A 13,028-nucleotide genomic window follows, 5' to 3' on the forward strand; every position below is an offset into this window, starting at 1 on the left:
CATTTGTTTAGTCAACTGTTTAACAAATTTGAAAACTTAAATTCCTAGACAACATTTGTCTTCCTAAAAATGTTTGCCTTCGAATGAACCATTATTTGTTTTCCAGCCACATGCAACATAGAGGTGTTGGTGGGATTTGATGTATCTGCCCAGAACATCTTCATTGCTCAACCTAACCTCCAGAGCAAGATGAGCAGCATTCTGCAAAGAATCTCCAAAATGGCAGCTATCAGTTGCACATCCGGGCAGATTCCATCAGTGCAAGTGGGCATCCTGGCCATGGACTCCGCTTCTGAGCCTGCCCACCTTGACTTCACAGATAATGCTGATGAACTATTTGAGGCCTTCAGGGCACTGCGTTCCCGTGGTCCATTTGTCCTCAATGGCAAGACCATCTCAGCCTACACCAAGAGGTTCAAAGGCAGACAGGACAATGCCGTCAAGGTCTGTTATTGAAAAAGTGTGATTGTATTTCAATGTTTTCATTAATATAACATCACAGTTTCTTTCAAAGTGGGGCTGTTATGCAGAACGGTGCTGGTGTGGTGTTTTAATATGTACTGTTGCCTTCCAGCTCTGAACTCCCTTTCTACCTTTGTTGTGGGGGTTTTGAATGGGTAATGGTGTGAATGTGTTTGGACATGTCTATTTATCAATCCTGTGTAAAACGGGACTTATCCAGGGTTCAGTGGTCAAAAATGTACTACATCTGAAAAGCACTGTTAGATCCAGGGAGAGTTTTCAAAATAATGATAGAAGTAATTATATATCAATGAAGGACTCACAGCAGGTTCATGGTTAATACACTAGTTTTACATTTATACAATAAGTGTAAAATTACCAATTAAATCATATGGAAAATGATTGAAAGTATTCAGTTATTTTTTGTCTTTAGATTGTTGTTCATCTCACTGATGGTCTCGATGCACCATTTGTTGAAATGAAAAACCGCGTCGAAGAACTTCAGCAGTCAGGTAAAAGGATGATTTAGGACTACAACTCTATTTATAAGGTTATGTGAAATCACAACAGGCTGTGTTCCCTGTGAAAAACAGGAGTGAGCAGTTTCATCCTGGTTGGGTTGGAGCGGGTGCCTAAATTTGAGGAGGCGTTGCAGCTAGAGTTTGGCCGTGGCTTCAGGTACACCAGACCTCTGCGACTCAATGTCATGGACTTGGACTATGAACTAATGGAAGAGCTGGTAAGTAGACATAAGTAAGAACTGGATTTTGGTGTTTACTCCAACCCTTGCCTAACGTTCAGTTTTCTTTTACCCTATAGGACAACATTGCAGAGAGGCAGTGCTGCGCAGTACCGTGCAAGTGTATCGGCACCAGAGGTGACCGTGGATCAGTTGGAACTGCAGGGACTAAGGTAGTAATCCAGGCCATTCAGGTATTATGTGATGTAAAAGAAATATTATAATATATATTTTTTTGTTTTTTTAGGGTAGTCCAGGATTACAAGGAAGTCAAGGACATCCTGGAGATGAGGGTACATCTGTAAGTGTGAACAAACAGCTCACAAAAAACTTGCATGCTCCAAAAGCTGCAGTGAAAAAAAAATTCACCAAAACTCTAATTTATTAAATATTTAACTGGCTCCATTTTATGACAGGGGGAAAGAGGCCTTCCTGGTGTGAATGGAACTCAAGGATTTCAGGGATGCCCAGGTCAGCGGGGCGTCAAGGTAAAAAAAAGAAACATCTTTAATGTCTGTAATGTGACTTTAATTATCTATGGTCTAACTGTTTTTCTGCTTCTCCTCAGGGTGGTCGTGGGTATTCAGGAGAAACGGTGAGTTTTCTTTGGTCTGTTTTCAAAAAGAAAACAATTCAAGGATAAACGGATTTCCTGACTAAGTGGCACATTTTTTCAGGGAGAATATGGAGACATCGGACTTGATGGAATTAATGGAGAAGAGGTAAGTTCATTTCATACGATGATGCATGCAAGTATAACACAGTTTAAAGAGGGAAAATCATGGGGGAAAAAAAGGCCAAGACATCATCTGGATTATATTTTAACATAAATTAAGCAGTGGACTCACAGGCGTCAGTGTGTGTGAAAGTGAACAGTTTTAGACAAAGCTATTAATTTCATGGCATTTCACACATTTTTCAAGGGCAAAGGTGGAGTGTCCGGACCTCCAGGAGACCGAGGAAATCCTGGTAGAAGAGTGAGTACTTTATTTTGCAGTCTGTCTGCTTGGCCTTAGTCATTGCATTTTTGCCAATGTGTATTTACTCATAATTTCAGGGTCCCAAAGGTCTCAAAGGACAAGCTGGAGAGAGAGGACCAACAGGAATCAGAGGGGACCCGGTGAGTGTTACTGGAAAACATTAGATTATTAATTTAGAAAATAAACACTGAGGTCACGAGTCTTCTGACCTGTTTAACAGGGAACAAGTGGAAAAGATAACACTAAACAAGGACCTAAAGGAGACCCTGGGGATGCTGGACCAGTGGTATTTCTTATCCTTCCGCATTTTTCTCCCAAGTGCTTTAATTGTTTTAATACCGGATGGCTGTTTGTCTTGCAGTGAGTGTCTTTAATTTGATATATTTTCTCTGCAATGATAGGGAGCACCTGGAGAAGATGGAGCAAAGGGGGCGGTTGGAGAACTCGGAAGAACGGTAAACAGCTGACTATCATCATTTTGGCTTAACGGGGAGGTGTAAACCATTTTGGATTCTTATTTGAGTCTCGTTTTTGCTCTCACACATCAGGGACCTGATGGTAGAAGAGGCTCACCCGGACTGCCTGTAAGTGTGTTTTTTGAATGAAATCATGCATTGCTCAACATTCGAGTCAGCCTCAGTAACATTGGTTGTAACCACAATTTGCTGTTCAAAGGGAAACCCTGGTGGTCCAGGAGTGTCTGGTCCTGCAGGAGAGCCTGGTATCGGAGGACCCAGAGTAAGCTGACGTTTGGCTGCACTACATTTTCTTAATAATACAAACAGAAGCCCAGAACTTCAGTCGCACTGAACTGCATCATACTTTTTTCAACTGCAGGGTCCACACGACAAATGTTTGAAGCGGGATTTCCCATTAATTAGAAATTCATGTTATTACATTATTACTAAAACATGACACAAATGAGACACTGTCTCATCACTTTCTTGCATTTTGAAGGGACCACCTGGACCAAATGGTGTACCAGGCACCATAGGAGAAGAAGGGAACCCTGGACCCAGGGTGAGAAAGCATATATTTGTTATAGGAACACATTTATAATTAGTATAGAATAGAAAGAATATATTTTCAGTTGTAAAATGATTTTTATTTTAAAATGAGAAGGTATGTCAGTTGTTTCTCTGAAAACATGAAGTAGAATAACATTAAAAACAATTAAGTCAAAACTACCCATACTGAAAGTGCAAAAAGGACATGTCAAATAATGATGTCGTACTACCAGGGTCCAGGAGGTAACCCCGGTGCGGCTGGAGACAAGGGCAGAAGAGGACCAACGGGTCGTAAGGTACCACAGAGGAAGAGACATTCTTCTTCACACAGTCTTAGGAGCATAGATCACTGACTGAGCACACGTGAACACGAAATTGGAAAACAGCAACGGCGTTTTATTTAAAGCTTCACTTCCTAATAAAACATTTCTGCCTCGGTGTCTGTAGGGAGAGCCAGGAGATACAGGACCTAAGGGTGTGGTCGGACCTCTTGGTCCACGTGGAGAATCTGTAAGGATGAAACTGTTTCTGTTTGTCTTTACTAAAGGAACTGAACTGAACTGAACTGAATGAATGAATGAATGAATGAATGAACAGTATGCTTGATGAAAATGCTTTTTCTTTTTCAGGGTGAAGATGGTAGGGATGGGTATGGCGGCTTGGGGCCTGATGGAAGAAAGGTAATAAAAATAAAACTGAAATAAGTTTAAGGATTTTTTTTAATGAAAATTAGATATGTTGATAACTAAAAGTTCTTTTCCCACTCCGCAGGGTGATGAGGGTTTCCCAGGATTCCCAGGTCAAAAGGTGACACAGCATGAAAATAGGTTTTGTGCCTTTAATTTGAGGGTGTCTAGTCATTTATTTTCATTGAATTCTCCAGGGAGCTGCCGGTGATCCAGGCTCCAAGGGCATACCTGGAGCCAGAGGAAATCTGGGACAGAGGGTAAAATCTTGCTGATATAACTGAATTATTTGTTTAATGATGTATTTGCTCAATAGGGAATTCAGGTTTGGTAGCCAGTGATATGGATGAATGTCCTATTTAAAAGACATCTCTCTACTTCGAAAGGGTGTTGCTGGAAACTCTGGTGCACCCGGACAGAAGGGAGAGGTTGGATATCCAGGGCCTTTTGTAAGTAATTTAAACTTCTCTGCATATGAAGGAATGGATGCTCCCAAAAGAATCACACTTGTGTCATTTCCACGTCTTATATTTTGTCACCACTTTCTCAGGGAGAGAAAGGACCGAGGGGACCAGGGGTTGTGGTATGGATTCAATTTTTATTCTACTAGGTTGATATAAAATTCATTTCAACAGATTCTTTTAACATGTTCTCTAAATTTCTGTCCATAGCAATGTGAGCTGGTCAGGAAAATCAGGGATAATTGTCGTAAGTATAAGAAAAAGCCCTATAAAAACACAAATGACTGCGGGGTTCATTTCTCACCTTATGTTGTGTTGTGCTTTTCCAGCTTGCTGCTTTGGTAAGTAAAAAATAAACAGCTAAACAGTGCACGTCGCTCTTACTTGATCACGCGTGTATGCTCGACGTCCATGTGCACATTAGGTAAGCAGGAATGCCCTCTTTACCCCACCGAGCTGGCGTTCGCCCTGGACGTCTCTCAGAGCAACAACCGCCAGAACTTCAACAACATGCGTGACGCAGTCCTGCGCCTGGTCAGAGACATCACCATTTCTGAGAGCAACTGTCCCAGAGGCGCTCGCGTTGCTTTGACCCTGTACAATGATGAAGTCACCACCGAGATCCGCTTCGCTGACGCAATGAAGAAACGGGCCCTGCTTCAACACATCGAGGGGCTGCAGACGCTGCAGACCAGGAAGGAGCGCAAGCTGGACAACGCCATGAACTTTGTGGCCCACAACACCTTCAAGAGAGTGCGCAGTGGTTTCCTCATGAGGAAGGTGGCCATCTTCTTCGTCGGAGGACCAGCTGGGCAACTGCAAACACTTACTAACGCAGCACTTCGCCTTCACGATGCTGGAATTTCCTCTTTGTTCTTGGTAAACCGTGAAGACAGAGCGCTCACCAAAGCCCTGCAGGTGAAACCACAATCTGCTTATGCAGCTAAAAGATTTCAGCTGTGAATGGATCTGAGTTATCTGCTGCTCAGACAAACTCAATTTCTGACTTTCTTTATGCACCAGGTCAACAACACGGCACTTGGACAGGTGATTCTCCTTCCTAACCCGGGAAGTGCCCAATACAATTCAGTCATCCAGAAGGTTATGAGCTGTCACGTCTGCTTTGGTAAGCTCTTCGGTGGTTCCAAAGCCACGAGGCCCAGCTGCACAAGCCCATCCTTACAGCGCTAGGGTTTCTGACAACAGAAGGGGTCATTATTATCTATTTGTCTTTTCAGATACCTGCGCTCCAGACCAAGCTTGTGACTACGTGCCACCACCAGCTGGCCGAGACAGAAGATCCTCCGCTACAGACGTTGACATTGATATGGCTTTCCTCGTGGACGGCTCTGAGTCCACCTACCCAACAGTCTTCACAGAGATTAAACGCTACATAGCGCACATAGTAGAGCAGCTCCAGGTGTCTTCCAACCCTACATCATCTCTCCACCACGCCAGAGTGGCTGTGATCCAGCAAGCACCGTACGAATACATCCACAACAAAACCAGCTCTCCTCTCCACGTGGACGTCGGGCTCACCCAACACCACTCAGCTCAGGAAATTGTCAAATTTCTCCTGGAGAAGACTCCACAGTTAGAGGGCGGACGTGCGCTGGCAGCAGCCGTGGAAGCAACCATGGAGCATGTGTTCGAGAAGGCCCCTCTGCAGCGGGACAGGAAGGTTCTGGTGCTCTTTGTGACAGGAAGTGTGGAAGAAGACGCAGTGCAGCTGACGCGCGTTGCCACCGAGGCCAAATGCAGGGGCTTCTTCCTGGTCATCTTTGGCGTGGGTGAGAAGTTGAGCGCTGCAGACGTCCGCGTGCTGTCACACATGGCGAGCGAGCCAACCGATGTCTTCTTCAAGCGTCTGAACAGCTTATCACAGTTTTACGAGCGACAATTGCAGACCTTCGGCCAGCTGATGCCAAAATACATCAGCAGTGAGTTCACATCTGTCTGTTTTATTCATGAATTCAAAACGGTTTATCCATGAAACATGCCACACCTGGATCCTCCCAAACATTTAGCAACATTATTCACTAATTGTGCTCCAGACTGCAGCGAGTTCCTCATAATGAGTTCCAATTATTTGGCAGCATTCACAGGCTGCTTGAGTGAATCCTGCTTTTCCTTTTCAGTTGAAAATGCTTTCTTCATGTCACCGGAAGTCTCTAAAAACTGCAAGTGGTTCCAGAGTGACCAGCCGTACAAAAACCCCTTCACATCCCCACAGCAAAAGGAGGACCAGTGAGTACAGACAGTCTAAATTCTTCATTCTGTGATTTGGAAACCTTAATTATTATATGAGCTGTCTTTTTTTTTTTTTTTTTTACAGGCCACAACAGAAGCATCATGAAAACCACCAATCAGTGGTCACAGAAAAGCACACAGGTAGGATTTGGTGTTTTTTTATTCACCAATGCATGCACTGATAGTGGGGGTAGATCCTAGACTTCACTGGTTGTTGCCCCCCTGACAGAGGAAGAGCCGCTTCACATCGCCAACGTCACCTCCAGCAGCCTGAAGCTGCACTGGAGCAACCCAGAGCCCAAGCTCTTTGTCTACTTTGAGGTGACCGTGACGCGCCTGCGTGACCATGTTGTGATTCTGAAGACCAACGTGTCCGGCACGGAACTGATGGTGGGCGAGCTGGACAGCTCTCAGACGTATCACGCTGTGGTCACTGCCCGCACTGAAGACGGCCAAGTTGTCTCCACCCGTAAAGGCATCATGACCACCAGTGAGTCCTCAAACAAGCCCCCCCAACAACCTTCTTCCCCTTTTATCTGACAAAATGCCCCCTTAGAAGAGCAAACCACGGTAGAATCCTACCTTTGTGGTAGGAGTTGAGTCAAACAGTCTCTCTGTGGCATCACAGGCTGTCAGATGCACGTTCACGACGGCTCTTTTCTTTGACAGAGCCTGCAGATCCCAGACCCGTGCACAGGCCCACCAGCCGCGGCGGCAGTAAACGAAGGTCCAAAACGGCCCCCGGTGAGTGACTGTGCCGCCAGCTTCTGTCGTTTCTGGCGATTCCAACAATGTGCCACATAAGGCCCAAACCAGTTATCTCCCAGTAATCCATCTGGCATTTTTCTGCTTTTAATGACGCTAATGTGCTGCGTATGTTTATGTTTGGCTCTGCGGTATGTTAGTCACATAAATAAAATCTGGCGGTTTAACCTAACGCAGCTGTTGTAATGCTCAGACCTTCATCTCAGCTGCTATACAAATGTGCTGTGAATCAAGTGACCAGCATGTTCCAAACAACCTGTGGGTCAGCTCCTAAACTTTATCTACTCACACTAAACTACTGCTCGTTGTTTTTTGTGTAGCGAAGCCCTTAAGTAGAAAATATAGGCTGCAAATTGAACAGAAGAAAAACTGTGAAAGCTGTCGAGGAATGGCTGAAAGGAGAGCGTAGTGATGTTTAAAATGTGCTCCTCTCGTTAAAGTCTTGACACTAAACCTTTCTTAGCTGTCTGCAGCATGTTCATCATGTAGTCATTTTCATTTAACTCTTTTCTGAGGATCTGCTACCTAATACCTAACAGAGTCGCTGTCTTTGATGATTGCTGTTGTCTCTTTTATGCTGCATGTTCCTGTTAATAACTTTGCAGACCCATGCACTCTTGACTATGATCCCGGAATGCCGTGCAGAGGCTATGAGGCTAAATGGTTCTTTGACAGAAAGAACAGGATCTGTTCACAGTTCTTTTATGGAGGCTGTGGAGGAAATAGAAATAGGTTCAACTCCAAGACCCACTGCTTGAAATACTGCTTGAGGTCAGGTAAGTCATCGGCAGACTCGCCGGGATAAAGCTCCTCCTAGCGCGATGGCGTCATATGGCACATCTTTTATGGGTTTAGTCTCCAGATGTTTAACTGGGAAGAGTTTATGTGGCGCATAAATAAACGATTGACCAATCTGGTACAACTGAAATTTACAGTGAGAACAAATCAGTTCAGATCATCATTTAGGGCCGAAGTACCAACAGAAGGGTTTATTGAGAATGCAATTTATTACCTGCTGTCTTAAATAGGGTTTAACCTTGAAATCTGACCTTTAGCCAGTGTCTGAGGTGTGATAGACCGTTTTGTTGTCTCACTGCAGTTCATTATAGGTAAAGACTTTTTGATTTGGGAGGTGTAAGAAGGGGAGGACTCTATGGAAACCAGGCAGACATGAGGTCGAAACCACAACACAGGAAGAACAAACATGGGAAAATAAACATAAAACTTTAAAAACCATATGACAGGAAATGACACAAACAACAAAGCCGTGACAGAGCGTACAGCTGTGTTTTAATCAACATTTTAAAACTAGAACAAGAAGAAAAGGAAGGAAAGAAGCTAAGTAAGCTGTGGTCGCATCCAGAGGTAGCGGCGTGTTTTCATTCCACAAGATTACAAAAGATTACAGGTTACTTTGGGAAAATGGCTGCTCGGGGGATGGTCCTCTGTGATCGAGGGGCCCGGCCGCTTCTTCGAGAGCTGGTATGACAAACCGCTCTTTCCTTCTGTTGAACCGAACGTTTAACGTTTACACTCAAACTCGCCTCCGCTTTTAAACGTCATCTCGTTTTGTGTTGTTTTGACAGCATAACATCATCTAGGTCCCCATCAGTGCTCAATTTAACACTTAAAAAAATATCACCTGGAGGCAGTTTTTAAGCAGCTTATAAACCTTCACTATTAGCTTTTACTGGTTAATATAAACCACAGAAGTGAGTCTTGGCATTTATGTGTGAAATTAGTAGGGAAATCTTTCTGCTGCCGTCATCTCAGTCTCTCCCTGACAGTCTGAGCTGATCTCAGTGCATGTTGGGTAAATTATGGTTCACAGCTGTGATGGGATGGGAGGGAATAAAAACGAGCCTTTTCTTTATCGTCTTATTATGTGTTACATGGGTAGTTTTTCAGCTGCTGCACCTATTGAGATGAATTTTGATTTTCCATTTCAGCAGTGTCGGAACCTCGACCAAAGGTGCCACAGACTGAACAGGAGGAGATCCTCCCCCCTCCCGGTAAGACCTGAACACCGCTGTGCACATGTAAGCAGCAAACAGCAACCACGCTCCAACCGAAGCTCTTCCAGGGGGTTAGCCGCCAATGAAGCCCAGAGGTTTTTTAGCATTTCTGCTCCTTTGCTTTTGGGAACCAAGAACATCTACGTTGCTCTCTTTTTTCTGTCTTGGGGAAACTTTTAACCATTTTGTTTGATGCGGTTTCCGTGAATGCCAATAGGAAGAGAAAGTGCTTGACATCATCAAAAACTAGTTTGAGTCAAGCATTTCAGACCACCTCTGATTTTGGCTGCACATCTGGCCACATCAGGTCGCCAAGGTTAGATGATAGATCCATGGTGCGTAATTGTACTTCCACGATCTCCACGGCATTTTTGTTCACCACCAGAAAGCCTCCCACCTCCTCGCTGTCTCAGATGGTCTTAAATGAGTGACAGAAAGAGGAGGGGGCCAAGGGTGCAGCCGGAGACTCCTTGGCTTTGTGTGAGGGAGTGAGCCAAGCAGCAACCACAGAGTAACGGAAAGCCTCGTTCAGCCGGTTTGACTGCTGGAGAAATCTGGCAGCACGTCTTCCCGCTGTTTACTCAGAACGTCATGTGCCGTATTTTATGTCTGCTCTGCTTTCCTTCAGCCTTTTATTAGAGGATTTATAAAGATTTCCACTCCACAACGGCTCACTGGCAACACTCAGTTATTACGTCTCATTACGTGTAACGCTCATTTAATAAGTGCAGATAGAGCTGTTCCTCACAGAGCTGCACGTAAACCCGTTTTTTTTTTTGTTTCTTTCTTCTCAGCGCTCGCTGCAGCTGTGAACATCTGCCAGCTCCCCAAATCGGAGGGACCCTGTGCCAAGTTTGTCCTCAAATGGCACCATGATGCAGCCACCGGGAGCTGCACGCGCTTCTGGTACGGCGGCTGCGGTGGAAACGCCAACCGCTTTGAGACGCACGAGCAGTGTCTGAAGGCGTGTGGGAAACAAGGTACACTTCTTCACTGTCTCGTGGTTTTGGCCGTCCGATAATCTCTGAGATTAAACCAGAAAGAAAACAGTCTTGTTTGTTTTACTCTCGGCACTTGGTGAATTCTAAACCGGAGGTCATGTGGTTTTACTGTCTCTGTGGGGACATTTCCAGCCGTCCCAGTATGGACCGGTGCCGATATGCTGCTCAACTGACTCTTGTTGTGGAAGCGGCTCTCATTCATGAGTCCAAAAGTTAAATAGGATATTTTAGTTTCATTTTTCTGGTTACATTAAATAAGCAGATACATAATCACCTGCAGTCCAGATTAAATCATTTAGTTTAATCTGGCTTCTGTTTAAATTTGCTCCACTTGAAATTGTTTTTTCCCGTCTGCTGATTCAATTTCTCTGCACGTTTCTCTTCCATTGGCAGCAAACGTCAAACGAGTCGCCGCTGCAATAAGAACATAGAACCAACAACCCGTGGCGAGATGTTCACCTTCTGTTCTGGGGATTCTAAGGAGAACTGACCATTGTCAGGCTGCAATACCAACGTAATGGTGACTGCACTGGATTCACGGACTTTAGCCCCCCTAAATTCTTGAAGTCGTCATTTTTCACATCAAAAAGGGAAGAAGGGAGATTTGCTGCATGTTTGTTTAACGTACTGGTGCTAGTTTGTATGTTTTTACAAGTAAAGTTATTAAATACATTCAGTCATGTTTCTGGCGCCGACATCATTAATGTGTTTTTTTTTTTAAAGGCAGTTTTATAATTAAACAAGAAACATATGAATATCTTGGACAGAGATGAGCAAAGACACATTCAAAAACGGCATTATTCAATCCAGTATCTGTTGTTATTTCATTTTTCTACATTCCACGTTCACTTTTATTGATTCATTCCTTTCATGGAGCTCACCTGATCCCTGGGGAATGGCTCTATCACTACTTCACAGTCACGCCATCCACAGCAACGGTTTCGCAGGTCTAGTACGGCGGCGCGTGTACTGGAGCGGCAGAACCACGTGCTCGGATTCTGAAGCGCTTCAGAATTCACTCACTCAGAGTCACACAGCTAATGAAAAATGGAATGTACCTGTCAGACTTTAGTCATCATGTTTCATTTGGTTTTGCTGAACTTTGTGTTTCATTGAGCAAAGAGGAAATAAAAATGAATGAGACTCTCTAATAAACTCTCTAATTTTCTTTATTTGGAATCAGAACAAACAGATGTAAACGTAGACAATCTTTAAATGTCCCAGGAAAGATGCGTCACATGACCAGCGACAGTGGTGCCCCTTCATTCTAAAGTACTCAATTACTGGGGGGGGGGGGGTCAAATAATGAGGCAGCGCTACGAATATCCCAGAGACTCAAAGGTCAGGGACTCCCAGAGAACACTGACGGAACCAAGAACACCAGAACACTCACAAGACAATCTGGAACAGCAGGAAGGCAAAGTACAGCTGATAAAGAAGGTGGAGGGAGGCAACGAGACACAGGTGGAACACATTAGGGAGGGCAACCCAATCACACAGGCGGGAGACTTGACAGGAAGCCCAGGATGACACCAGACTTCAAAATAAAACAGGATGGGATGAGGAAAAGGACAAAACAGAGCAGAGAGTGTCTGTTCTCCACACGCTATCTGGTCCCAACACAGCCGGCGTTGTTCAGTGATGGACCTCAACTGGCTCAAAGTGTGTGTGTGTGTGTGTGGGGTGGGGGGTGGGGGGGGCGGTGGGAGGGAGGTAGAGCGTCAGGATTAATGACTGAGATGTTTACATTAAAGTCCGGAATGACCCAGGCAGGAATTCAGCCGACTCCACATAATTGCAGTGTTTTTGAAACCTGCCCTCCACCTCCAGGAACCGTGAGGGGAACCGACCAGTTGCGGCTCTGGTCCAGATGAAAAAATCGAACATTTCATTTGACCGAGCAAGAGGTCGGTTTGCCGTCAAAATCCGATTTACACTCAGAGGGAAACTTTGGGAACATTTGGAGAAATGAGAGGACTTTGAGTGGCGTCTTGTCATCGTCTGGAGCGTCCAACATTAAATATTTTGTCAGTGATAGAGGAGACCTTCTCGGGGACATTTGTGTCTCCAGCCAAAACATCCAGATGTTTTCCCTCCAGCTTGTTTGAAAGAGTTTTGTTTTGATGAACTCTTCCTAATTTCCCTCCATTCCATCACTCGTTCCCTTTGTAAAATCCAACTCATGTTCATGTGCTGGGCTGTTCTGCAGCCCAAGGCCGGAACTGGTCCGTGCAGAACCTTCATCAGAAGCCCCCATCAGCGCCTTCATGAGTCCCAGTTATCATCGAGGGCATGTTCTGTCTGTCTGTCTGTCTGTCTGTCTGTCTGTCTGTCTGTCTGTCTGTCTGTCTGCCTGCCTGCCTGCCTGCCTGCCTGCCTGCCTGCCTGCCTGCCTGTCTGTCTGTCTGTGTCTCATCACATTTCCTCCTTTTGGTCCTTCAGAGAATTCCAGACCGGATTTCTGCTTTGAATTTCCGGCGTTCTGGGAACGTTCTGTGGGAACCCGTTGAATTACTGAAGCTGAAGTGCACGTCAGGCGAAACTTTATGGGCTGTGCTGGTACCTCAGTCCAACAACGTGGATTCTGAATAAACCGCAGTGGTGCTCGGGTGTTTCTGTTTAAAACAGTTAACAAGGAAAACGTCGTATCAGCACCTTGTTG

General features: G+C 44.9%; 1 protein-coding gene across 7 annotated transcripts in view; it reads left to right on the forward strand.

Moving 5' to 3' along the window:
- Positions 1–11,517, forward strand: part of col6a3 (collagen, type VI, alpha 3) — a 57,142-nt gene extending 45,625 nt beyond the window's left edge. For 4 of the 7 annotated variants that reach the window (XM_029836430.1, XM_029836443.1, XM_029836445.1 and 1 more), the window contains 35 exons: positions 107–444; positions 896–974; positions 1,056–1,201; positions 1,282–1,374; positions 1,449–1,502; positions 1,618–1,689; positions 1,770–1,796; positions 1,879–1,923; positions 2,125–2,178; positions 2,259–2,321; positions 2,402–2,467; positions 2,583–2,636; positions 2,730–2,765; positions 2,857–2,919; positions 3,139–3,201; positions 3,422–3,484; positions 3,636–3,698; positions 3,818–3,868; positions 3,960–3,995; positions 4,072–4,134; positions 4,261–4,323; positions 4,425–4,457; positions 4,546–4,582; positions 4,665–4,676; positions 4,760–5,253; positions 5,359–5,461; positions 5,574–6,275; positions 6,474–6,582; positions 6,671–6,726; positions 6,815–7,075; positions 7,255–7,329; positions 7,956–8,126; positions 9,300–9,362; positions 10,160–10,345; positions 10,760–11,517. In XM_029836430.1, coding sequence (XP_029692290.1) covers positions 107–444; positions 896–974; positions 1,056–1,201; positions 1,282–1,374; positions 1,449–1,502; positions 1,618–1,689; positions 1,770–1,796; positions 1,879–1,923; positions 2,125–2,178; positions 2,259–2,321; positions 2,402–2,467; positions 2,583–2,636; positions 2,730–2,765; positions 2,857–2,919; positions 3,139–3,201; positions 3,422–3,484; positions 3,636–3,698; positions 3,818–3,868; positions 3,960–3,995; positions 4,072–4,134; positions 4,261–4,323; positions 4,425–4,457; positions 4,546–4,582; positions 4,665–4,676; positions 4,760–5,253; positions 5,359–5,461; positions 5,574–6,275; positions 6,474–6,582; positions 6,671–6,726; positions 6,815–7,075; positions 7,255–7,329; positions 7,956–8,126; positions 9,300–9,362; positions 10,160–10,345; positions 10,760–10,797 — 3,932 coding nt within the window. In that variant the 3' untranslated portion in view covers positions 10,798–11,517. The remainder of the gene's footprint in view (positions 1–106; positions 445–895; positions 975–1,055; positions 1,202–1,281; positions 1,375–1,448; positions 1,503–1,617; positions 1,690–1,769; positions 1,797–1,878; positions 1,924–2,124; positions 2,179–2,258; positions 2,322–2,401; positions 2,468–2,582; positions 2,637–2,729; positions 2,766–2,856; positions 2,920–3,138; positions 3,202–3,421; positions 3,485–3,635; positions 3,699–3,817; positions 3,869–3,959; positions 3,996–4,071; positions 4,135–4,260; positions 4,324–4,424; positions 4,458–4,545; positions 4,583–4,664; positions 4,677–4,759; positions 5,254–5,358; positions 5,462–5,573; positions 6,276–6,473; positions 6,583–6,670; positions 6,727–6,814; positions 7,076–7,254; positions 7,330–7,955; positions 8,127–9,299; positions 9,363–10,159; positions 10,346–10,759) is intronic. The other 3 variants (XM_029836436.1, XM_029836446.1, XM_029836449.1) reach the window with 3 other exon arrangements.
- The last annotated feature ends 1,511 nt before the right edge of the window (positions 11,518–13,028 follow it).

The sequence above is a fragment of the Takifugu rubripes genome, chromosome 1 (assembly GCF_901000725.2).
Source record: "Takifugu rubripes chromosome 1, fTakRub1.2, whole genome shotgun sequence".
NCBI lineage: Eukaryota > Metazoa > Chordata > Actinopteri > Tetraodontiformes > Tetraodontidae > Takifugu > Takifugu rubripes.